At 46.1% G+C, this 24,021-nt stretch overlaps 1 protein-coding gene across 1 annotated transcript; it reads left to right on the plus strand.

Annotated features, from left to right (window-relative positions):
* The first annotated feature begins 7,341 nt into the window (after nucleotides 1–7,341).
* Nucleotides 7,342–11,455, plus strand: TEX46 (testis expressed 46). Its single transcript, XM_027554285.1, has 2 exons — nucleotides 7,342–7,533; nucleotides 9,836–11,455. The coding sequence occupies exons 1-2, from the start codon at nucleotides 7,342–7,344 to the stop codon at nucleotides 10,031–10,033; spliced, it is 390 nt and encodes a 129-aa protein (XP_027410086.1). The 3' UTR covers nucleotides 10,034–11,455.
* The last annotated feature ends 12,566 nt before the right edge of the window (nucleotides 11,456–24,021 follow it).

Raw genomic sequence — 24,021 nt, forward strand, 5'->3', positions numbered from 1 at the left:
CGTCTCCTTAGCTTTTGGGGATCTGTCCCGGGACGGTTCTCGTTCTAGGGCTTCTGGGCCAGACCGTACATCCGAGGGCAACCATTTCCTCCAGAGACTTGCATGTATTTATAAATTCATTCGTTCATTTACTCATTCATTAGTTCAACTAGTATTAATATGCTTACTACGCGACAAGAGTTTAATTATGAAGTTCTTGCTTTCAAAGAGTTTACAGTCTAGTGAGGGGAAGACACTGAAATGTAGCTGGTAGATCAACTTATTTACTAGTCATAATTGTCCTGCTTGGATGGACTGGCAAAATCTTGGAGAGCAAATGAATTTCATGGTAATAAAATGGACAAAAGTTAGGAAATCCACAGTGAGTCCAAATGGAATTGTCATTTCTTACTGGACTTTGCTCATAGTCTTCCTTCTATGTGGACCGCCCCCCCCCCCCCCCCCCCGCCCCGCCCCGCCCACATTTGCACTTTAGCACTTGCACCTCCTCACACTCCTATGCTCCCCATCCCCATTGCACAGGACAGCTTTCCACTCCAGGTTAATTCTAATGTCGGCCCAGATTGTTAGTTCAGTCTCTCAGTCGTGTGTGACTCTGTGACCCCATGGACTGCAGGCCTCCCTGTCCATCACCAACTCCAGGAGCTTGCTCAAACTCATGTCCATTGGCTCGGTGGTGCCATCCAACCATCCCATCCTCTGTCGTCCCCTTCTCTTCCTGCCTTCAATCTTTCCCAGCATCAAGATCTTTCCCAATGAGTCAGTTCTTCGTGTCAGGTGGCCAAAGTTGGAGCTTTGGCATCAGTCCTTCCAATGAATATTCAGGACTGATTTTCTTTAGGATGGACTGGTTGGATCTCCTTGCAGTCCAAGAGACTCTCACGAGTCTTCTCCAAAACCACAGTTTAAAAGCATCAGTTCTTCACCACTCAACTGTCTTTATGGTCCAACTCTCACATCCATACATGACTACTGGAAAAACCATAGCTTTGACTATATGGACCTTTATTGGTAAAGTAATGTCTCTGCTTTTTTAATATGCTGTTTGGTGGAGATCGTGTATTCTTTTAATTCTTCCAGGAATACTTCACTGACTTAACAATGAAATAGGCCTTGTGTTCTTCAAGCTTATTTCCATCAAGACACAGAGTTATCATTGCTTTTCTTATAAGTTTGTGTCTTCAAAGTATAATTTTCAAAAAATGATTCCACTTACATGATGTTCAAGAACTAGTCCAACTGACCTCTAGTGATAGAATCTAATCAGTGGTTGCCTGGGATGAGGGTGGGGTTTGACTTCAAAAGAGCCGTAAAGAATTTGCTGGCAGTGATGGAAATGGTTTATATCTTGACTGGAGTGTGTATGCATGAGTCAAAACTCATTGAATTATACATGTAAAATAGGTATATTTTATTTTATGTTGATTGTATGTTAAAGAAGTTGATTTTTTTTTTTTACTAAGTACATAGAAAAAAATCAACTTCAGGAAAATTAAGTTCAGGGAAACTAAAGCTTTGCCAGAAAGAAAATCATAGTACAGCACATGGTTCAGCCATGAGCGACACATGTCCAAAATAACATGAACAATGAAAATTATTTTAACCAAAGGGATAGAATTATATTGAGAGAATGGAGAAAGGAGAAAGTTTATGGAGGAGAGAGGGGGTGAGAGAGGTTATAGAAGAGTCAGAATGGGGGTGGAAAGCTAAATTCCCATCATCCATCATAAAATGATAGTATATAATGTTGAAACCGAGTAAGACCCTATGGTACTTGCCCTCCCTGTCCTCTACCTGCCTTTTATCTGTGGAAAATCTTTAGCCAAAGAACAAGTTTAATCAGAGAAGTGAGTAAATGCAGAAACAAAAGAAAATGGTCAAAAGAGACCAAATAACAATAGTGTAGTCATTAAGCAGAGTCAAGTACCTTTCAGTTCAGTTCAGTCGCTCAGTCGTATCCAACTCTTTGTGACCCCATGAATCGCAGCACACCAGGCCTCCCTGTCCATCACAAACTCCCGGAGTTCACCCAGACTCACGTCCATCGAGTCAGTGATGCCATCAGCCATCTCATCCTCTGTCGTCCCCTTCTTCTCCTGCCCCCAATCCGTCCCAGCATCAGAGTCTTTTCCAGTGAGTCAGCTCTTCGCATGAGGTGGCCAAAGTACTGGAGTTTCAGCTTCAGCATCATTCCTTCCAAAGAAATCCCAGGGCTGATCTCCTTCAGAATGGACTGGTTGGATCTCCTTGCAGTCCAACGGACTCTCAAGAGTCTTCTCCAACACCACAGTTGAAAAGCATCAAGTCTTCGGTGTTCAGCCTTCTTCACAGTCCAACTCTCACATCCATACATGACCACAGGAAAAACCATAGCCTTGACTAGACAGACCTTTGTTGGCAAAGTAATGTCTCTGCTTTTGAATATGCTATCTCGGTTGGTCATAACTTTCCTTCCAAGGAGTAAGCGTCTTTTAATTTCATGGCTGCAGTCACCATCTGCAGTGATTTTGGAGCCCAAAAAATAAAGTCTCACACTGTTTCCCCATCTATTTGCCATGAAGTAAGTACCTTTAGTTCCTTCCCAAAGGCTATAGATAATACTCTGAGGCCATATCCTGTGAGCTGTCTTAAAGATTCTGAAACTCCCACTAGGTGGAAGAAGTTAACTACATAATGACCAGATTATAACCATGACATAAGCTGCCACAGTTCTGAGAATTGGCCTCAAGGAAATGGGAACAAAACAACCATAGAACTGAAGACTAATTGTACTTAAAACAATCAAGATGAAACTGGTCACATCACCGATGATCAATTTCAAGATGACCGTCAGAGATGACTGTGCTATTTCTACATGTAGCCATCCCACTCAGGCTGGCATCAACCCCCCCACATTCCCCTCTTGCCAGCATCCAAAACTTTCCTTTCCAACCTGGCCTCTTTAATGGCTTTTGAGTGGCAAGCAGTCCAACCCCTACTATCATTTATAATGTCAAAACTGAGAAATTCTGAAATAACAGAATAAGCATACTATTGAGATGTCTTGTTGTTTTTCAGTTGCTCAGTCCTGTCCGACTCTTTGCGACCCTATGGACTGCAGCACGCCAGGCTTCCCTGTCTATCCCCAACTCCCAGAGTTTGCTCAAACTCATGTCCATTGAGTCGGCGATGCCATCCAGCCATCTCATCCTCTGTCGTCCCCTTCTCCTCCTGCTGTCCTTTCCAATGAGTTGGCTCTTCACATCAGATGGCCAAAGTTATTGAAGCCTCAGCTTCAGCATCAAGTCCTTCCAATGAATATTCTGGTTTGATTTCTTTTAGGATTAATTGGTTTGATCTCCTTGAAGTCCAAGGGACTCTCAAGAGTCTTCTCCAACACCACAGTTCAAAACCATCAATTCTTCGATGCTCAGCCTTCTTTATAGTCCAGCTCTCTTCCCAGGTGGTGCTAGTGGTAAACAACCCACCTGCCAGTTCAGGAGACCTGAGAGACTCGGGTTTGATCCTTGGGTGGGGAAGACCCCCAGGACAAGGAAATGGCAACCCACTCCAGTACTCTTGTCTGGAGAATCCCATGGACAGAGGAGCCTACAGTCCAAAGGGTCGAAAAGAGTCAGACACGACTGAAGCAGCTTAGCACACACGCACACTCCCATCCATACATGACTACTGAAAAAACCATAGCTTTGACTAGGTGGACCTTTGTCTCCAAAATAATGTTTCTTTTTTGAATATGCTGTCTAGGTTTGTCATAGCTTTTCTTCCAAGGAGCAAGCGTCTTTTAATTTCATGGCTGCAGTCACTGTCCACAGTGATTTTGGAGCCCAAGAAATGAAGTCTGTCATTGTTTCCACTTTTTCCTCACCTATTTGCCATGAAGTGATGGGATGCCGTGAAGTGATGAGACCAGATGCCATGATCTTAGTTTTCTGAATGCTGAGTTTTAAGTCAAGTTTTTTACTCTCCTCTTTCACTTTCATCAAGAGGCTCTTTAGTTCTTCTTCACTTTCTGCCATAAGGGTGGTGTCATCTGCATATCTGAGGTTACTGATCTTTCCCTCCTAGAATCTTGATTCCAGCTTGTGATTCATCCAGCCCAGCATTTCTCATGATGTACTCTGCATATAAGTTACTATTTAGATAAGGTATAAGGTGAAGTTGCTCAGTCGTGTCCAACTCTTTGGGACCCCACAGACTGTAGCCTACCAGGCTCTTCCATCCATGGGATTTTCCAGGCAAGAGTACTGGAGTGGGTTGCCATTTCTTTCTCCAGGGGATCTTCCTGACCCAGGGATCGAACCCAGGTCTCCTGCATCGTAGTGAGAGAGTCATTTCCTAGGCAGGTTGATAGGAAATCTAGGGGTCCCCAAGGAGAGAGGGGTCTGGAATTCTCAAGGAGGAAGAAAGGACAAACTTTTTTTCTTTCTCCACATTCCTTAGGATTATATAACAATAATGTATCCTGCCTGAGGACAGTCTCTGGATTAAGGACAGTCTTTGGATTAAACCTTCTGGCTAATTCTGTTATCTTAAAATGTAAATTATGGGAGTAGGTCTGATGAGGTCTTTACAACCTCCAGACATTCTTTGGATTCATTAGAGAGTATATAACTTCATTGTCAACACTAGCAAGCAGGTACTCTTTCTACCCCCTTCTGATGCCTATGTCAGAAGCTTTCTCTATCTCCTTTATACTTTAATAAAACTTTATTACACAAAAGCTCTGAGCGATCAAGCCTCGTCTCTGGCCCCGGATTGAATTCTTCTCCTCCGGGGGCCAAGAATCCCGGTATATTTGCGTGATTCAACAACAACCTTTCATCTTGGGGGCTCGTCCGGGATTCTTCTAATCCGGGGGCCAAGAATCCCGGTGTATTCGTGTGATTCAACAACAACCTTTCAGTAGACAGACGCTTTACCGTCTAAGCCACCAGGGAAGTCTACTATTTAGATATATCAAGATAAATACCACAAGAAACAGCTAAAAGAATTGGAATTGGTTGTTTGAGTTGTGGAATGTGAGAATGGGAAGGAGTGAGATAGGAGATGGAAACTTGTTTGTTTTAAACCCTATAGTTTTACCTGACTAGCTTGAAAGTTTAGTAACTTAGTCCCTGTAAACATTTATTTTTTTGGCCAGGCCAAGGGGCTTAGAGATCTTAGTTTCTCCACCAGGGATCAAACCTATGCCCCCTGCAGTGGAAGCACAGAGTCCTAATCACTGGACCACTAGGGAATCCCAGTCATTTGATAAAATTTAAAATTAGATTTTGCTAAAGTATCCAGTTGCAATACAGGAGACCTGGGTTTGATCCCTGGGTGGGGAAGATTCCCCTGGGGAAGGGAATGACAACCCTCTTCAGTATTCTTGCCTGGAGAATTCCATGGACGGAGGAACCTGGAAGACTACAGTCCACGGGGTTGCAGAGTCAGACACAACTGACTGACTAACACACACACAAAATTAGATTTTAAAATATGCATATCCTTGGACCCAGCAACCCTACTTTCCGAAAAACATTCTAGGAAAATGTTTAAGTATATGTACAAAGATTTAACTTCAATGTGTTTATCTCAGGTTCCTACAGGCCCAACAAGTGGCAACTAACTGAATATACTATTAGAATAATATAGTCATTAAAATTTACTTTCGAACATAAAGAACTCTCATACAAAATAGTGAGCATATGTCGAAGATGTATTTAACCAATTATTGAGAGGACCAGCAGGTTGATAAAGCTGGTTCAAAGGAAAATATAAGAAAATGATAACTAGTCACCGGTCATTAGAACACAGAATGCTGGAATAAGACTGTAAAGTTGAATAAGAAAAAAAAAAAAAAAAAAGTCCTACAAGGCTGTAAAACTGTAAACATTGAGGTTACTTTTTCTATCAGAATTCATTTGCATCTATTTACCAAAAAAATCATTTGCAAATTAGCCATTTTTTCCAGAAATAACTAACTCATTTTGAAATTGTAATTCATTTTAAATTAACTTTTAACAATTGGAATAAATTACACATAGCATAAAATTCACCATCTTAAGTGTTTTAAAGTGTACAGTTCACATGATTCTGCAAACAGTCTCAAGAACGCTTTTCATCTTATAAAACTTTGTACCCATTCAGCAAAACAACTCATCATTCCCCTCTGTCTGCCACCCCTGCCAACCACCAAACTTCTACCTCTGTCTCTATAAATTTTAAAAAAAAATTTTTTTGGCCGTGCCGGGTCTTTGTTGCTGCTCACCGTCTTTCTCAAGTTTCAGAGAGCAGGAGCTACTTCCTAGTTACAATGCATGGGCTTCTCATTGGGCGGTTTCTCTTGTTGTGGAGAACAGGCTTAGGTGTGAAGCCTCAGTGGACGTGGTGCATGGGCTTAGCTTCCCTGCAACATGAAGAATCTTCTCAGACCAATGATCGAACCCATGTCCCCTGCACTGGCAGGCAAATTCTTAACAACTGCTCCACCAGGGAAGTCCTATCTCTATAAATCTGATCACACTATTTAGCTCATAAGTGGAGTCAAACACCCTTTACTTTTTGCTGATTTCACTTAGCATAATGTTCTCAAAGTTCATCCATGTAGTAGCATGTATCAGAATTTCCTTCCTTTTTATCTAATCCTACTGTATTTATATACAACTTTTTTTATTATTATACCATAAATAAGTTTTATTTATCCATTAGTCTGTTGATGGATTTGGGGGTTGCTTCCACCTTTTAGCTATTATAAGTAATACTGGTATGAACGTAGGTATACAAATATCTCTGCCAGACCCTGGTTTCGATTCTTTGGGATATATCCAAGTGAAATTGCTGGAGCAACTTTTCCATCTGACTTTAAGAGTCAGGACCCTAATCAATATTAAATCCAATAAAGCAGCAAGTGACCAACAAGTGGGCCAGTTAGACAATATCCTGGTATGACTGCGAACAAGCCCGCAGAAATCTTTTTGCCTTATTTCCAAGGTTTGGATGATTTTTCTTTGCAGTCTCACTCTCTGTGAGGGGAGGGGCTCTGTGCTGCTCACCACTATATCCCCAGCGACTAGGCGGCCTGGAAGTACGGCTGAATGGCTGAGGTATCAGAGAGGCCCCCATCACTTGGCTGGTGTGCGGATGTCATGAGATGATGCTTGTAAACTGCCTGTCAAAGTCTGGCACATTGTGGCTACTTAAGACATAAGAGGGGTTAATATTATTGTTATGCGGCAGCTGGGGATAGGGGCCGGTTATGACTCAGAGTGGGGAGCAGCCATGACTCCTGTCATGGAGGGCAACTGTCCTTGATGGGGGGACTGAGGCAGGACCTCAGGGCCTGGGTGCTCTCAAGCCATAATGCTGGGGGACCTCATGTCTCTTTTTTGGAGTCTCCAAGGAATACTTGCTTCCTCAGGCACCATAGGAGCGTTGATGGCTTGGCTGATCAGCTATAAGCCAGCCTTGTTTGGTTTTCTATTCCTTCTGCTGTTGCTTAGCAACTGGCTGGTCAAGCATGAACTCAAACGTACTCTTCAAGAGCCCCAGCAGGTGAGCGAGAGGGACCTTAGCTTCCACTGAGGGTGATGGGAGAGTCACAGCTAGATTGTGGGGTGGGGAGACAGGTAAGGTGTCAGGAGAATTGGGCAAGACGGAGAAATCCGACTCTGGTCTAAGAGTCTTGCTCTGTAGCTCCCTCTTGGGTGATGGGAGACAAAAGCATTTTCTTCATGAAGCTTCAGTTGCCTCGACTGAAAACTAGGGCCCATCCCAGACTCCTCTACTTCATGTTTAATGACAACAGGCTTTGACAGCTAACAGCTACTGTATGTATTTTTAAATTATTTTTATTTTATTTGGTTCTACTGGGTCTTAGTTCTGGCATGTGGGATCCTTAGTTGTGGCATGCGATCTCTTAGTTTCAGCATGTGGGATCTAGTTCCCTGATCAGGGATGGAATTTGGGCCCCCTGCATTGGAAGCCGGAGAAGGCAATGGCACCCCACTCCAGTACTCTTGCCTGGAAAATCCCATGGATGGAGGAGCCGGTAGGCTGCAGTCCATGGGGTCGCTAAGAGTCGGACACGACTGAACGACTTCACTTTCACTTTTCACTTTCATGCATTGGAGAAGGAAATGGCAATCCACTCCAGTGTTCTTGCCTGGAGAATCCCAGGGACGGGGGAGCCTGGTGGGCTGCCGTCTCGGGTCGCACAGAGTCGGACACGACTGAATCGACTTAGCATCAGCAGCAGCAGCATTGGAAGCATGGAGTCTTAGCCACTGGACTACCAGGGAAGTCTCTAAGAACTACTTTAAAGGGGGGAAATTAAAATGGGTAAAGTTAAAAACATGTGTAACATAGATACGTCACTCAAACTGAATAATAAAGACAGCAGGAATATATCTAGATTATGACATATTTTATATGAAGTTAAAAAAAACATGCAAAACAATATCCTGCCTTGGGTATGGATGCCTGTGTACAGTGAAAGTACATTAAGGCAGGATTTCTCAACCTCTGCATGACTGATGTTTGGGGCTGGATAATTCTCCATGAAGAGGGGACTGTCTTGCACAATGCTGGAATTTTGTCAGTATCCCTCTACCCACAAGGTGGCAAGAGCACCCCTCACCTCTTTTGTGACAGCTAAAAAGTTCTCCGGACGTAGCCAGTTGTTCCCAGGAGAGGGCAGAATAGCCTCCCATTGAGAACTGGTATCAAATGGAGTAAAGAAATTCCTGGAAAAAATAAATACCAGATTCAGGATTACGGTTGAGATGAGGCTCAGGGATGGAAGGGAACACTGCCGCAGACGCCACAGGGGACCTCAGTCGCCTTTGTGATACTGTGTTTCTTAAGCTGGTATAGGAACATGGGTATTTGTTGTGATATTTACTTTTTCTACATGTCTGAAGTACTTGATTCTTAAATGGTTTTAAAGACCAGGAATTTGTAGTTGAATACTAAAAGAAAAAAAACATTGTATTCTTATCAACTGCATGCAGAGAGGGGCGGGACAGATAAAGATGACAGAGATCAGAGCAGTACATGAAACACTGAGGCTTGGAGGTTTTACCAGGCCCGACTAAATTCTCAGAGAGGCACGCTGGGACTTAAGAGAACGAACTTAAGGTGGCCGAGGGGAGGAAGGGTCGGGGAAGGGATGGTTTCGGAGTTTGGGATGGACGAGTACCCATTGCTATCCTTAAAATGGATAACCAACAAGGAACTAATAATAGCACAGGGGACTCCACTTATTTCTCAGGCAGCCTGGATGGGAGGGGATTTTAGGGGGAAATGGATGTGTGTATATGTATGGCTGAGTCCCTTTGCTGTCCACGTGAAACTATCACAGCATTGTTAATTGGCTCTACTCCAATACAAAATAAAAAGTTTTGTTTTTTTTTTTTAAGAGGCATGTTGGGAAAAGCACAGCTCTAGAGACAGACATGTTTGGGTTAAGGATTGTACGTCCTCTGTGAATACAGCTTAGCGGGCCATTTCGCTTATTCCTATGAACCAAAGGCAGCCCTAGGTCCTGGGAGTTTGGGGACTCTCATGCAGGCTGGGTGATGCTGAGAAAGGGCCATTTCCTCCCTCCGTTCTCTCACTCACGAGAGGAGGCAAAGAGGCAGGTCCTTAGATGCTGGTCATGAAATTGACCAAGATCATGTTTGTAACTCACCTGGCATGGGAAAGGATGACCCTTATTAACAAACTTTTCCTCTGTTTCTGGCCATGGGGAGTTTAGGAAGAGGCCGAGCAATCCAGGACTTGCGAAGCCAAAACCAACGGCAACAGCCTAAACACGAAAGAAGTGGAGAGGTTGCACGCCTGCTTTGCCCTCCAGGACAAGATCCTCGAACGGCTTATGTTCAGTGAAATGAAGCTGAAGGTCTTGGAAAATCAGATGTTCATCGTATGGAATAGGATGAATCACCACAAGCAGTCAAGCCGACGGCGGACTTTTCCAGGAGGAAAACACAGAATGCGGAGGCGGGAGTCTCTGTTCTCCATCCTCTCTGATTGCACTTCCAATTCCCCCTAATGAGGCCGCAGAGACTGCGGTGGGCTGGCCTCTTCTGATGTTATCTTTCCTCAGTAAAGCCCAATCAGAGACTACTGAATTTTCTTAGTGAATCACGGTGGACAGGACAATTGGAGGCAGAGAGATCGGTCGCCTCTAGAAAAGAAATCTGTACTCACCAGGGCAGCCAGATCGCACCTTATGACACCGCCTGCTGGGGGCTCTCAAATCCAGCCCTTCCTCTCTTTCCACCTTCACCCTGGTCCAGGGCCCTCTCTTCCTGTTCACCTTGAGTCTTATAACCGCCTCCCCAGTGTGGTCCCAGCCTCCAGTCACCCCTCCCGCTGGGCTCAGAGGCCACAGCCAGCCCTGCCAAGCACAGCTCTAAGACTGTTCACTACCTTTTCTTGGGCCAATGCCTGGCCACAGTTGACAGAACTCCTCACCACGGTGTTCAGGCCCCCCATGATCTGACCCCCTTCCCAGCTTTCTTTCGCAGTTTCTCCCTTTTGCCTGCTTTTTCCCCTATACCAGAGTATTCTAAGCATCAATCACTGGTATGCTACCTTTGTATTTTTGCCAGAGCTGTAAGCCACCTGAATGTTGACATCAATATTGTCCCTTTGAATCAACTGTTTTTCCCTTAATAAATTTGCCTGTAAAGGGAAATAATAATACAAATAAATAATCTATAAATTAAAAAACAGTACCATTTGCTTGAAATAGAACCTATCAAAATAAAGACGATAAAAAGAGAACGATGTTATGAAGTTCCATCCAGAGAGCTTAGTTGTCCACTTGGAAGGCCTGAATCAGTAAAATTTGGGTTAAAAAGGGAGTTTAGCGAGTGTTAGCGCTTGAGAGATATGCAGCCCTCAGCTGAGACGGTTCTCCACAAAGGAGAATTAGGAAGGAAGTCTCTACCTTGCTGTGGGATCCGGGGTGACTTAATGCCCTGTGGGTATCTCACTTAAAATCATCTCTCTGGAACTTCCCTGGTGCTCCAGTGGCTAAGACTCCATGCTCCCAGTGCAGGGGACCCGGGTTCAATCCCTGGTCAGGAAACTAGACCCCACTTGTTATGACTAAGAGATCACATGCTGCAGTGAAAATCAAAGATCCTGTGTGTCACAACCAAGACCTGGCACAGCCAAATAAATAAATATTAAAAACGTTGTTGGTAAAAATAAATCAATGCAATAAGTCATCTCTCTCCCCAAAAGTTTCTTGTACTCGCCTCAGTTGCGGTTGACCAGCCATCCCCCAAATGCAGTCACATCTTTGCTCACGTGGTTTCTTCCCCTGGAATCCCTTATCTTCCCTTTTCTGCTATTACAATTCTATGCTTCTTCCACAGTCGCCACCTGCAGAAAGCTTCCCTCAACCGAGCTGTAATGAATCTCTTTCCTTAGTCTTCTTATGGCAATTAAAAAAAATTCTTAAAACATTATTTTCGGCTGTGCTGGGTCTTCTTTGCTTTCTCTAGTTGCGGCAAGCGGGAGCAGCAGTGGGCAGGCTTCTCATCGTGGAGGCTTCTTTTGTTGCAGAGCACAGGCTGTAGGGGCACAGGCTTTAGTAGCTGTGGGTCATGGGCTCAGGAGTTGCTGCTCAGGAGTTGTGGCACACAGGCCCAGTTGCTCTGCATCATGTGGGATCCTCCCGGGCCAGGAATTGAACCTGCGTCACCTACATTGGCAGGTGGATTCTTTACCACTGAGCCACCAGGGAAGCCTCTCTTACAGCATTTTATCTGTAATGCTACCATTCAGTTCAGTTCAGTTCAGTCACTCAGTCATGTCCGACTCTTTGCGACCCCATGGACTGCAGCATGCCAGGCCTTCCTGTCCATCACCAAATCCCAGAGTTTACCCAAACTCATGTCCATTGAGTCAGTGATGCCATCCAACCATCTCATCTTCTGTCATCCCCTTCTCCTCCCGCCTCCAGTCTTTTCCAGCATCAGGTCTTTTCAAATGAGTCAGTTCTTCGAATGAGGTAGCCAAAGTATTGTAATTTCAGCTTCAACATCAGTTCTTACAATGAACACTCAGGACTGATCTCCTTTAGGGTGGACTGGTTGGATCTCCTTGCAGTCCAAGGAACTCTCAAGAGTCTTCTCCAACACCACAGTTCAAAAGCATCAATTCTTCAGCACTCAGCTTTCTTTATAGTCCAACTCTCACATCCATACATGACTACTGGAAAAACCATAGCCTTGACTAGATGGACCTTTGTTGGCAAAGTAATGTCTCTGCTGTTTAATATGCTGTCTAGGTTGGTCATAACTTTCCTTCCAAGGAGTAAGCGTCTTTTAATTTCATGGCTGCAATCACCATCTGCCAGTGATTTTGGAGCCCAGAAAAATACAGTCTGACACTGTTTCTCCATCTATTCGCCATGAAGCGATGGGACCGGATGCCATGGTCTTAGTTTTCTGAATGTTGAGCTTTAAGCCAACTTTTTCACTCTCCTCTTTCACTTTTATCAAGAGGCTCTTTAGTTCTTCATTTGCTGCCATAAGGGTGGTGTCATCTGCATATCTGAGGTTATTGATATTTCTCCCGGCAATCTTGATTTCAGCTTGTGCTTCTTCCAGCCCAGCGTTTCTCATGATGTACTCTGCATATAAGTTAAATAAGCAGGGTGACAATATACAGCCTTGATGTACTCCTTTTCCTATTTGGAACCAGTCTGTTGTTCCATGTCCAGTTCTAACTGTTGCTTCCTGACTTGCATTCAGATTTCTCAAGAGGCAGAGCAGGTGGTCTGGTATTCCCATCTCTTTCAGAATTGTCCACAGTTGATTGTGATCCACACAGTCAAAGGCTTTGGCATAGTCAATAAAGCAGAAGTAAATGTTTTTCTGAAACTCTCTTGCTTTTTTGATGATCCAGTGGATGTTGGCAATTTGATCTCTGGTTCCTCTGCCTTTTCTAAACCAGCTTGAACATCTGGAATTTCATGGTTCACGTACTGCTGAAGCCTAGCTTGGAGGATTTTGAGCATTACTTTACTAGCGTGTGAGATGAGTGCAATTGTGCGGTAGTTTGAGCATTCTGTGCATTTCCTTTCTTTGGGATTGGAATGAAAACTGATCTTTTCCAGTCCTGTGACCACTGCTGAGTTTTCCAAATTTGCTGGCATATTGAGTGCAGCACTTTCACAGCATCACCTTTTAGGATTTGAAATAGCTCAACTGGAATTCCATCACCTCCACTAGCTTTGTTCATAGTGATGCTTCCTAAGGCTCACTTGACTTCAGATTCCAGGATGTCTGGTTCTAGGTTGAGTGATCACTCCATCGTGATCATCTGGGTCATGAAGATCTTTTCTGTACAGTTCTTCTGTGTATTCTTGCCACCTCTTCTTAATATCTTCTGCTTCTGTTAGGTCCCTACCATTTCTGTCCTTTATTGAGCCCATCTTTGCATGAAATGTTCCCTTGGTATCTCTAATTTTCTTGACGAGATCTCTATCATAGAATGGATCACAACCTGCTCATACAGATGGCTGTACTTCCCCAGCACTCTTCAACTGGATTATGGACTCTTTGAAGGCAAGCACAGTACTTGTATATCTTGTATACCCACCCATAGCACCTAACACCATGGCTAACATACAGTCAGCGCTCAATATATAACAAGTATGACTGTTGATCACAGCCGTGCATGTCCTGACATTTTCTTTGCCCTTTTCATTTTGTGATGACTTTCCTATATGCTGTTTTGTTTAAGAGCAGGATCCCTGGAGCTAAACTCCCTGGTGTCAGATCCCAACTCGAGCAACTCTTCGCTGTGTGATTCCAGATGACGAGTAAGTTAAGTGCTGTACTTCAGTTTCCTCGGCTGTGAGATGGCCTCATCAGTTGTCGTGAGGATTAGATACATTATCACAGGTCTTTGCTCAAATGACCCCTTCCTCGTGAGGACTAGGCCACCCGATCTAAAATCACACCCTCCCTGTGTGTCGGCATCTCCCACTTGCCCCTGCAGGTCCACTCTCCATCCTGCTGCCTTTTCTGCCAGGGAGCCAGCCTGCATCGTCAGGTTCCTTTGCTCCTTGTCTTCCAGTTGAGTTCGGCCGAGAGGGAAGCCTGCAGAGGATGCGAGGGAAGGAGGGGGTTGGGGTGCTTATTGCCTCATGTGGTTGCCTTGGGCTGGTTTAGGGCTGGCTGGGTAATCACAGAGGAGGCTCTCTCAAGACCTTCTTCCCATTCCCTTCCAGTCCAAGGGCAATAGTGCCCCCTAGTTACCGCCCAGGGGTACTGCACTGCCTCGTAGGTACCAGCCCAGGGGTACAGCACCCCCTCGTAGGTTCTCTATGGCCTGTTCACGTCTTTGTGAATAGTCCATTTTACACAGCTTCATGGCCCATTGCTAATGGTTTTGCTGTAGGGCCAAGTCTTTGAGCCACCCAGAACTGGACCGTTAGGAGAATGTCCATATGGTAACCCTTGTTGTGGAGATCGATTCAACAATGCAACAATAAACTCAATCTAATATTACCACATGAATGAACCTACAGTAAGGCTCTGCATCTTAAAGAGAGCATCTGGAATGAAAATGCTGATTAAAAGACTCTGTGGCCATGGGGACTTCCCTGGTGGTTCAGTGACTGAGAATCCGACTTTTATCCAGGGGATGCAGGTTCTATCCCTGGTCTGGGAATCAAGATCTCACATGCCTTGGAGCAACAAGGTGTATGCGCTGCACGTGAAACGGAGCAACAGCCGATGGCCCTTGCCTCTCCCACCGTGTCCCCTGCCTGCCTTTTGTCTGTGGAAAACTCTAGTCAAAGAACAAGTTTAATCAGACAAGTGAGAAATGTGGAAAGAAAGAAAACAGTCAAAGGAGACTAAATAATAATAATAATAATGTAGTCATTAAGTATAGTCAAGAACCTTTAGTTCTATCTCAAAGGCTGTAGATGCTATTCTGAGCCATATCTTGTGAGCCGTCTTATCGATACTAAAACACCAGGTGAAGAAGTTAACTGCACGATGACCAGACTGTACTCAGGACATAAGCTGCCATAATTCTGAGAACTGACCACAAAGAAATGGGAACAAATGGCCCCTGGAACCGAAGATTGACTGTACTTAAAGCAACCAAGATGAGGCTGGTCAGACCAGTGATGACCAGTTTGAAGGTGACGGTCAGCTGACTGTGCTGTTCCTGCACGTAGCCCCTCCCCCTCACTCTGTCTATGAAAGCTCTCACTCCCTACGTGTTGGAGCAGTTGGGGGTGGTGGGGGGTGGCGGAAGACTTTAGACAGATATCCGCCCCCCTCCCCCCTCAGTTGCTGGCATCTGAAATAAGGCAAGCTTTCCTTTCCACCCGCCTGGCCTATTTATTGGCTTTTGAGCAGCTGGACCCACACACTTCTTTCGGTAACACACGTAGAGTCCATATGCCACAAGGAAGATCCTGAATGATGAAACAAAAATTCCATGTGCTGCAACTAAGATCCAACAAAGCCAAATAAATAAATAAATGTTAAAAAAAAAAAAAAAAAAAAAGATTGTGTGGCTATCACATCCGCTTTGGTGCACTAGATCCACACTTGGACCTGCCATAACAGTGAAGCCACTATTATAGGTCTGGGAGGGCCCGTCGAGGATCTGTCTGACTTATGAAGTCACTCGTGCTCAGGGAATATGCATTACTTGCCAGGAACGTTGACCTGTGGCTCCAGGGGGCACAGTGGCCTCCGGATCTGACCAAATGGCAAAGGGGTTGTCTTGGGTTCTGACCACCGTGAACGTGGTTTAGGTGTATGGAGTGGCTGTTCTCTTCCACCAAGCTGGCAGCAGCGAGACTCTCAGGACCCTGATGAGTACCTTAGTCACGTGCAGGACTTCCCTGCTATGATACAGTCTGCTGATGAAATGATCTCGATGGCACTCCTTCCAGCTGTCCACACGAAATTCACTTGCTCTTCCACACTTGCTACCTGCAGGTGGGGGGTATGAATGAGGCTTGGCAAGGCTGGTTTGGGGAGCAATGACAGTAGCCATCCTCTCAAGATCCTCGGTGGGCACTGAGGAGGTGGACAAACCCCCCTGATGGGTCAGGCAAGTGTGACGACTCCTGGGTGCTTATGGAAGTAAAGGTTCCGGGAAAGGACAGATCGACTACCTCATCCCAGGCACACGACAAACTCTGGCAAATCTAGGAAGAATATACACAGTGAGCTCAGGAAATAGACCGGGGTAGAGGGCTAAATACCCTCTCTCCTCTTCTTCCAGACCTGAACAGACAATGCTAAACAGCCTCAATCAGCTGCCCGTGCCAGGGCCAGGGCATTAATCTGTCACAGTAATAGACCATTCCTACCTGCTCTCACCGTGCTCAATTATGGGAAACCTTATCGGTGTCTCACTCTTTGACGATGGCAAGGGGCCCTGCTCCCAGCAGCCCACAGCCTACTAGTACCTGCTGTACCTGGGGCCTTTACAACCATGTTCTCATCCTCCTCGTGGATGATTTTTTAAAAATTATTTATTTGGCTGCTGCTGCAGCTAAGTTGCTTCAGTCGTGTCCGACTCTGTGCGACCCCATAGATGGCAGCCCACCAGGCTTCCCCATCCCTGGGATTCTCCAGGCAAGAACACTGGGGTGGGTTGCCATTTCCTTCTTCAATGTGTGAAAGTGAAAAGTGAAAGTGAAGTCACTCAGTCGTGTCCAACTCTTAGTGACCCCATGGACTGCAGCCCACCAGGCTCCTCTGTCCATGGGATTTTCCAGGCAAGAGTATTTGGCTGCACCAGATCGTATTTGCAGCATGCAGGATCTTTAGCTGAGGCATGTGGGATCTAGTTTCCTGACCAGGGATCAAACCCAGGCCCCCTGCATTGGGAGCTCGGAGACTTAGCCACTGGGCCACCAGGGAAGTCCCCCATGGATGATGCTGAGGCCTGCCAGAAGAATATTGAGCCGTGGTGCCCTTTGTAACCCCTAAACTGTCCTGCATTCTGGATATCGGTCCTTCCTTGCTTTCTCCTTGGACCTAATGGCACCTGCATACAAACTTTCATGATCACACAAGACTGGTGGGCAAGGCAACATTTTCCAGCACCAACCTCAGTGCCACTGACACAGCATGTTCCCGGATATTAAGTACATGGCTTTCACCATTTTATGCAGGTTTCCCTCCCATCAGTTCAGTTCAGTCGTGTCCGACTCTTTGCGACCCCATGAATGGCAGCACGCCAGGCCTCCCTGTCCATCACAAACTCAAGGAGTTCACTCAGACTCACGTCCATCGAGTCAGTGATGCCATCCAGCCATCTCATCCTCTGCCGTCCCCTTCTCCTCCTGCCCCCAATCCCTCCCAGCATCAGAGTCTTTTCCAGTGAGTCAATTCTTCGCATCAGGTGGCCAAAGTACTGGAGTTTCAGCTTCAGCATCATTCCCTCCAAAGAAATCCCAGGGCTGATCTTCAGAATGGACTGGTTGGATCTCCTTGCAGTCCAAGGGACTCTCAAGAGTCTTCTCCAACACCACAGTTCAAAAGCATCAATTCTTCAGCGCTCAACCTTCTTCACAGTCCAACTCTCACATCCATACATGACCACTGGAAAAACCATAGCCTTGACTAGATGGACCTTTGTTGGCAAAGTAACGTCTCTGCTTTTGAATGTGCTATCTAGGTTGATCATAACTTTCCTTCCAAGGAGTAAGCGTCTTTTAATTTCATGGCTACAGTCACCATCTGCAGTGATTTTGGAGCCCAATGATCCACAACCTCTCTGGAAGAAAGTCACCCTGGGGACAGCCAGGGCTCTCACTGTCAAGGTTATCATCACTCCATAGCTCAGGATCTAACCACACAGCTTTGGACGATTTGCTGGCCAGCTAGGGGAGTAACCACACCGGCCAACATCTCCTGCTGTTTCTGGGTTAACACTTTGAGCCAAGTCAAGAAGCCCATGCAGTGACTGTGGCAGCAAGCCCAATGTCCCCAGGCTACTTCTCCATCTGAACCTGGGGCTTTCTCTCTAGACTTGGCATGGACTCCATGGCCAGATGGCTCAGGCCTCTGTGATGGGCTTTGCACGATTACTGCTCCAGGCCTCCCTCCAGCATTAATCCATCATTGCCTGTTTGGAAGTGACTTATCAGCTCAGTTGAATCTACTCTTGTTTTTTTTTTTTTTGGTAATATGTATTTATGTGTTTGGCTGCACTGGGTCCCAGTTACGGCAACCAGAATCTTCAGTTTCAGCTTAAATTGCAACATGGACACTCTCATTTATGGCATGTGGGATCTAGTTCCCTGACCGGGGATTGAGCCTGGACTCCCTGCACTGGGAGAGCAAACTCTTAGCTACTGGTCCATCATCGAAGTCCCTATACTTATTGATTTCTACTCCCATTTGGTAGGCTTATGTTTCATGAGCCCCTAGGCCAGAGGATGGGCCTTGGAAAAACAATTTGGACTGTACTAGAAGACCCTAGTGGCACACTCCAAGTTTCTAGCAGCAGATGGGCTCCAGAGGGGCCTCCCTTCCCAAAGCAGAAATGATTCCACACAGTCTCTACTTCCCACGGGCGGCTCCTACCCTCAGCACCGCAAACAATTCCCCTGGGGTCTGAGCTCAGATCATGTTTTTTTTACTTGCAAGACTAATCTTTCATTTGCCAAAAATAATGTAGAGTAGGGGATGGGGGTGAGGGGTCCATCTCCCGCAGCACACTCTAGGAGGTTTCCAGCTATATCTCGTCCCCCATGTCTCTCTCCACAAAGACAAGAGGTTGGACTGATGACCCAATGCCTCCAAGTTTCCCCAGTAAAGCCGGATTTGCCTCTGTGCTGTGTGACTTCACTTTCACTACTCACATCTCCTGGACCTTGGGGCTCAGTCTTCAGATCGTTTCTTTACTCCTTCTCACTCTCTTGGTGGTTTTAAATATCATTTTACTGGGACTTCTCTGTGGGCTAGTGGCTAAGACTCCACGCCCCCAATGCAGGGAGCCCGGGTTCAATCTCTGGTCAGGGAGCTAGATCTCATACACCGCAACTAAGACCCGTTGCAGCCAAATAAATAAATATCATCTACTGGTACATGTCAGTGACTTTCTAAACTGTATCTTTGATACAGACCTCTAAGTCCCAGACTCTAATGTTGAACTGCCTGCTTCTACACCTTCACTCGGACATCTCAAAATCCAGAGTCCATCCTGAACTCTGCCTCCTCTTAAACGCTCTACCATGTGCGGGCTTCCCCATCTCATCGTAAAAGTCAGCCCTCCGCTTCCAGTTACTCAGGCTGAAAAGTTTGGAGCTGGTCCTGACTCCTCTCTCCTTCTCTCACATCCAGCTCTAATTCATCAGCGAGTGCTATTGGCTCTACCTTCCAAGCGGTTTAACTCCTGGGTTGGGAAGGTCCGTTGGAGATAGGTTACCCACTCCAGTTTTCTCAGGCTTGGTGGCTCAGCTGGTAAAGAATCTGCCTGCAATGCGAGAGACCTGGGTTTGATCCCTGGGTTGGGAAGATCCCCTGGAGAAGGGAAAGGCTACCCACTCCAGTATTCTGACCTAGAGAATTCCGTGGACTGTATAGTCCACGGGGTCGCAAAGAGTCGGACATGACTGAGTGACTTTCACTTTCATTTTCCAAGCATATCTAGAGTCTCTATTCTCACCGCCTCCCCTGCAGCTCCATGCCACCACCATCTCTCATCTGAATGAGACCACGGTCTTCCTGCCCCTGCCCTTCCCCTCTAGTCCTCTCTCAACACAGAAGCCGGAATACTTGCTTCCTTAAAATTGTGTCAGGTTGGAATTCCCTGATGGCACAGTGGATAATAATCCACCTCCCAATGCAGGGGACACAGGCACGACCCCTGGTCCAGGAAGATCCCAGACACTGCGGGCAACTAGGTTGGTGTGCCGCAGTTACTGAGCCCACGCTCTAGAGCCTGTGAGCTGCAGTTTCTGAGCCTGTGTGCCGCAGCTGCTGAAGCCCGTGCCCCACAGCAAAGAGGAGTGCCCGATCTACGCAACTACACAACAAAGACTCAGCGTAGCCGAAAATAAACGCTTTTGAAAAAAGTGCCAGGTCACGCCCTTCTGCTCCAAACTTTGCAATGACTCCCATCTCACTCAGAGTGAGAATCACAGTCCCTCCCGCGGCCTGTGAGGTTCCCTATAACCTCGCCCTCCTCTATCTTTCTGACCTCACCTCTACTCTGTGCCTCACTTAACCTGCTCAGCCACTGGCCTCTTTGCTGTTCTGCACACTCTTACTAAGGCTCTGCCATGGCCTCTCTTCCTGTTGTCAATAGGCCCTTACTCCCCTTCCGTGACTTGCCAAATGTTTCTTTCTCAAGGAGGCCATCCTGACTGCCCAGTTTAATACTACAATCTACCCCCTTTTACTAGGTTCTACTTACTTTTTCATAGCATGCATCACTTAAAAAAAATTATTTATTTGTCTGCACTGGCTCTTAGTTGCAGCATGTGGGATCTAGTTCCCTGACCAGGGATTGAGCCTGGGCCCCCTCCCCTGCATTGGGAGTGCGGAGTCTGAGCCACTGGAGCACCAGAGAAGTCCTGCGTTTATCACTTTCTAATATACTGTTTAATATGCTGCCCCTACTAGAATAAAGGGAAAGGAATAGGAGAGAGTAAGAACAGAAAAAAGGGGGGAGAAGGAGAGTGGAGAAAAGGAAAGAGAGAAGAGACCCTAGGGACCGTGAGGGGAGCCCCCCGTCTGATGGTAACGAGTGGTTATCATTTTCCGAGCATGTGCTATGTGCAGCACAGAACCGTGTGCTGTCTGCATGTCGTATGTAATCCTCAACTGGACCACGAAGGACTAGGTTCTATTCCATTACCTGGTTTTACAGATATGCTCACTGAGATCCAAGAGTAGCCAAGGAATCTGACCAAGGTGACATAAATGATAAGTGGTGGAGCTGGGATCTGAGCCCCCAGCAGTCTAATGCAAGGGTCCACTGGGCAGGTTTTTAGACTGCACGTTGAGAATTTTTATTTTTCCAGAGAGCAGTGGGCAGCCATGAAAAGTTATTTAAGCAAAGGACTAATATGATCTCTCATCTATAAAGAGGATGAATGCCCCGGGTTGTTGTGGAGATTATCTTGGTTCATGGATGGGAAGCCGGTGGACAAATGCCGAGAGAGATGCGGGGCACCCAGGTTGGGCTGGAAGAGTTAACAGGTGGTCATCTGCTGCCACCATGTGGTCATCTTGCTGTATGACATGATATGGATTCTGGTCTGGCTAAATTTGGTAGAGGTGGCCTGGTCTGGGTGGAGAAACTGCTTTAAGGCTGGGGCAAAGGGCAAGGGAACAGAACTCTGGACAAATACGTATGCAGGTTAGGAAACAATAGTTAAAACTGGATATGGAACAACACACTGGTTCCAAATAGGAAAAGGAGTACGTCAAGGCTGTATATTGTCACCCTGATCATTTAACTTCTATGCAGAGTATATCATGAGAAATGCTGGGCTGGAGGAAGCACAAGCTGGAATCAAGATTGCTAGAAGAAATATCATTAATCTCAGATATGCAGACGACACCACCCTTGTGGCAGAAAGTGAAGAGGAACTAAAAAGCCTCTTGATGAAAGTGAAAGAGGAGAGTGAAAAACTTGGCTTAAAACTCAACATTCAGAAATCAAAGATCATGGCATTGGGTCCCATCACTTCATGGCAAATAAATGGAGAAACAGTGGAAACAGTGGCTGACTTTGGTTTTTTGGGCTCCCAAATCACTGCAGATGGTGATTGCAGCCATGAAATTAAAAGATGCTTGCTCCTTGGAGGAAATTTATGACCAACCTAGACAGCATATTAAAAGCAGAGACATTATTTTGTCAACCAAGTTCTGTCTAGTCAAGGCTACAGTTTTTCCAGTAGTCATGTATGGATGTGAGAGCTGGACTATAAAGAAAGCTGAGCGCCGAAGAATGATGCTTTTGATCTGTGGTGTTGGAGAAGACTCTTGAGAGTCCCTTGGACTGCAAGGAGATCCAGCCAGTCCATCCTAGAGGAGATCAGTCCTGAATATTCATTGTAAGAACTGATGCTGAAGCTGAAACTCCAATACTTTGGTCACCTGATGCGAAGAACTGAGTCATTGGAAAAGACCCTGATTCTGGGAAAGATTGAAGGTTGGAGGAGAAGGGGATGACAGAGGATGAGATGGTTGGATGGCATCACCGATTCAATGGGCATGAGTTTTGAGTTAACTCCAGGAGTTGGTGATGGACAGGAAGGCCTGGGGTGCTGCACTCTGTGGGATCCGCAAAGAATTGGACACGATTGAGCGACTGAACTGAACTAAAAGGGCAAGGGAAGAGCTCCCAGAGAGGAGCTGGTGTCCTGGGGGTGAGGGTCTTTATCAGCAGAAATGCAGAACTCTGGAGTGGATTAAAGTGAAGTGAAGTGAAAGTCGCTCAGGTGTGTATGACTCTTTTTGATCCCATGGACTATACAGTCCATGGAATTCTCCAGGCCAGAATACTGAAGTGAGTAGCCTTTCCCTTCTCCAGGGGATCTTCCCAACCCAGGGATCAAACCCAGGTTTCCCACATTGCAGGTGTGTTCTTTACCGGCTGAGCTGCAAGAGAAGTCCAAGAATACTGGATTAACTAAGATATTGAGCCCTGGTTTGCCGGCGCAAACCAGAATGAGAAGTGATCCTTCCCTGCGTGTGTGCCAAGTCGATTCAGTTGTGTCCGACTCTGTGAGACCCTCTGGCCTGTAGCTCACCAAGTTCCTTTGTTCGTGGGATTTTCCAGGCAAGACTGCTGGGTTGCCATGACCTCCTATAGGGGATCTTCCCAACCCTGGAATCGAACCCACATCTCTTACATCTCCTGCATTGGGAGGTGGGTTCTTTACCACTAGGGCCACCTGTGAAGCCCAGATCCTTACCCTAGAAAACCTCATAGTCTGATGGGGAGATAGCATGGGAGAGGCATTAGTGTCTGGGAAACAGCGAAGACTCCTGGGTTCGAATCCCAGTCCTGCCATTTCCTGCAGACTTCACTTCTCAGAGCTTCATTTTCCTCACTGGGGAATAAAACCTGCCTTGTGGGATTGCTGTGAGGACCACGGATGTAACACAGAAAACACTAAGCACCTGTGTGTCTAGCCTGCTCAGAGCCTCAATAAAGACGAAAAAAGCAGCCAGGTACAAGGGGAAAGAAATCCTGAGTCCCAGGTCCCTTGCTGTCACTGAGTTCTCTATGTGACCTTAGCAAGTCAGCTCCCTCCCTGCTCATTGTCTGTTTCACCAGCCATACAACGTGGAGCTTGGACAAGATTAACTCAGATCTCTTCTCACTCTAATTTATCAAGCCCTTTTTCTGGGTCAGCCCAGAATTCTAGTCGCCAAAGAGGAAGATTCAGAAGGCTTGCCTCCACCCATTCACATACTTGATCTTGAGCATTGGCCGAACAGAAGAATTCAAGTCCTGTCCAGTCGTGGGGTGATTGGGAGGCAATTATGATGTTCTATTGAGATACTGATGTGAAAGCTGGTGCAATCCATGAACTGCAGAGGAGCCTTGCTCCTCAAAGTGTGGTCCACGGACCAGCAGCAATGTCATCTGGGAGTTTGTTAGAGATGGAGATCCTTAGGTCCCACCCCCACCCACTGACTCAGCACCTGCAGTTTAACTGGATTCCCTACCTGCATCTAGAATGAATTGGAAAGTGCTCTGGGGTAATGGTTCTCAACCTTGACCACACAGCAGAATCAATGAGGATTTTTCAAAAACTGTGATGCCTGGGCTGTATCCCTGGGGACCTGTGGGGGGTGGGACCCAGACACTGGTGGTTTTTATAAGCTCTCCAAGTAATTCCAATGTGCAGCCATATCTAGTGTAAAGAAGGCAAACGCATTCTCTCTTTTGTGTCAACTAAAATCAACAGTAGCAACTTTCTGGAATATTCACTGGGGAAGATCTATGTCTGCCACAGGTGCTGAGTAGGAAGTGTGGCATAAAAGCCAAGTTATAAAAAGAAAGTAA

This window comes from Bos indicus x Bos taurus, chromosome 2 (genome assembly GCF_003369695.1).
Source record: "Bos indicus x Bos taurus breed Angus x Brahman F1 hybrid chromosome 2, Bos_hybrid_MaternalHap_v2.0, whole genome shotgun sequence".
NCBI classification, from domain to species: Eukaryota; Metazoa; Chordata; class Mammalia; order Artiodactyla; family Bovidae; genus Bos; species Bos indicus x Bos taurus.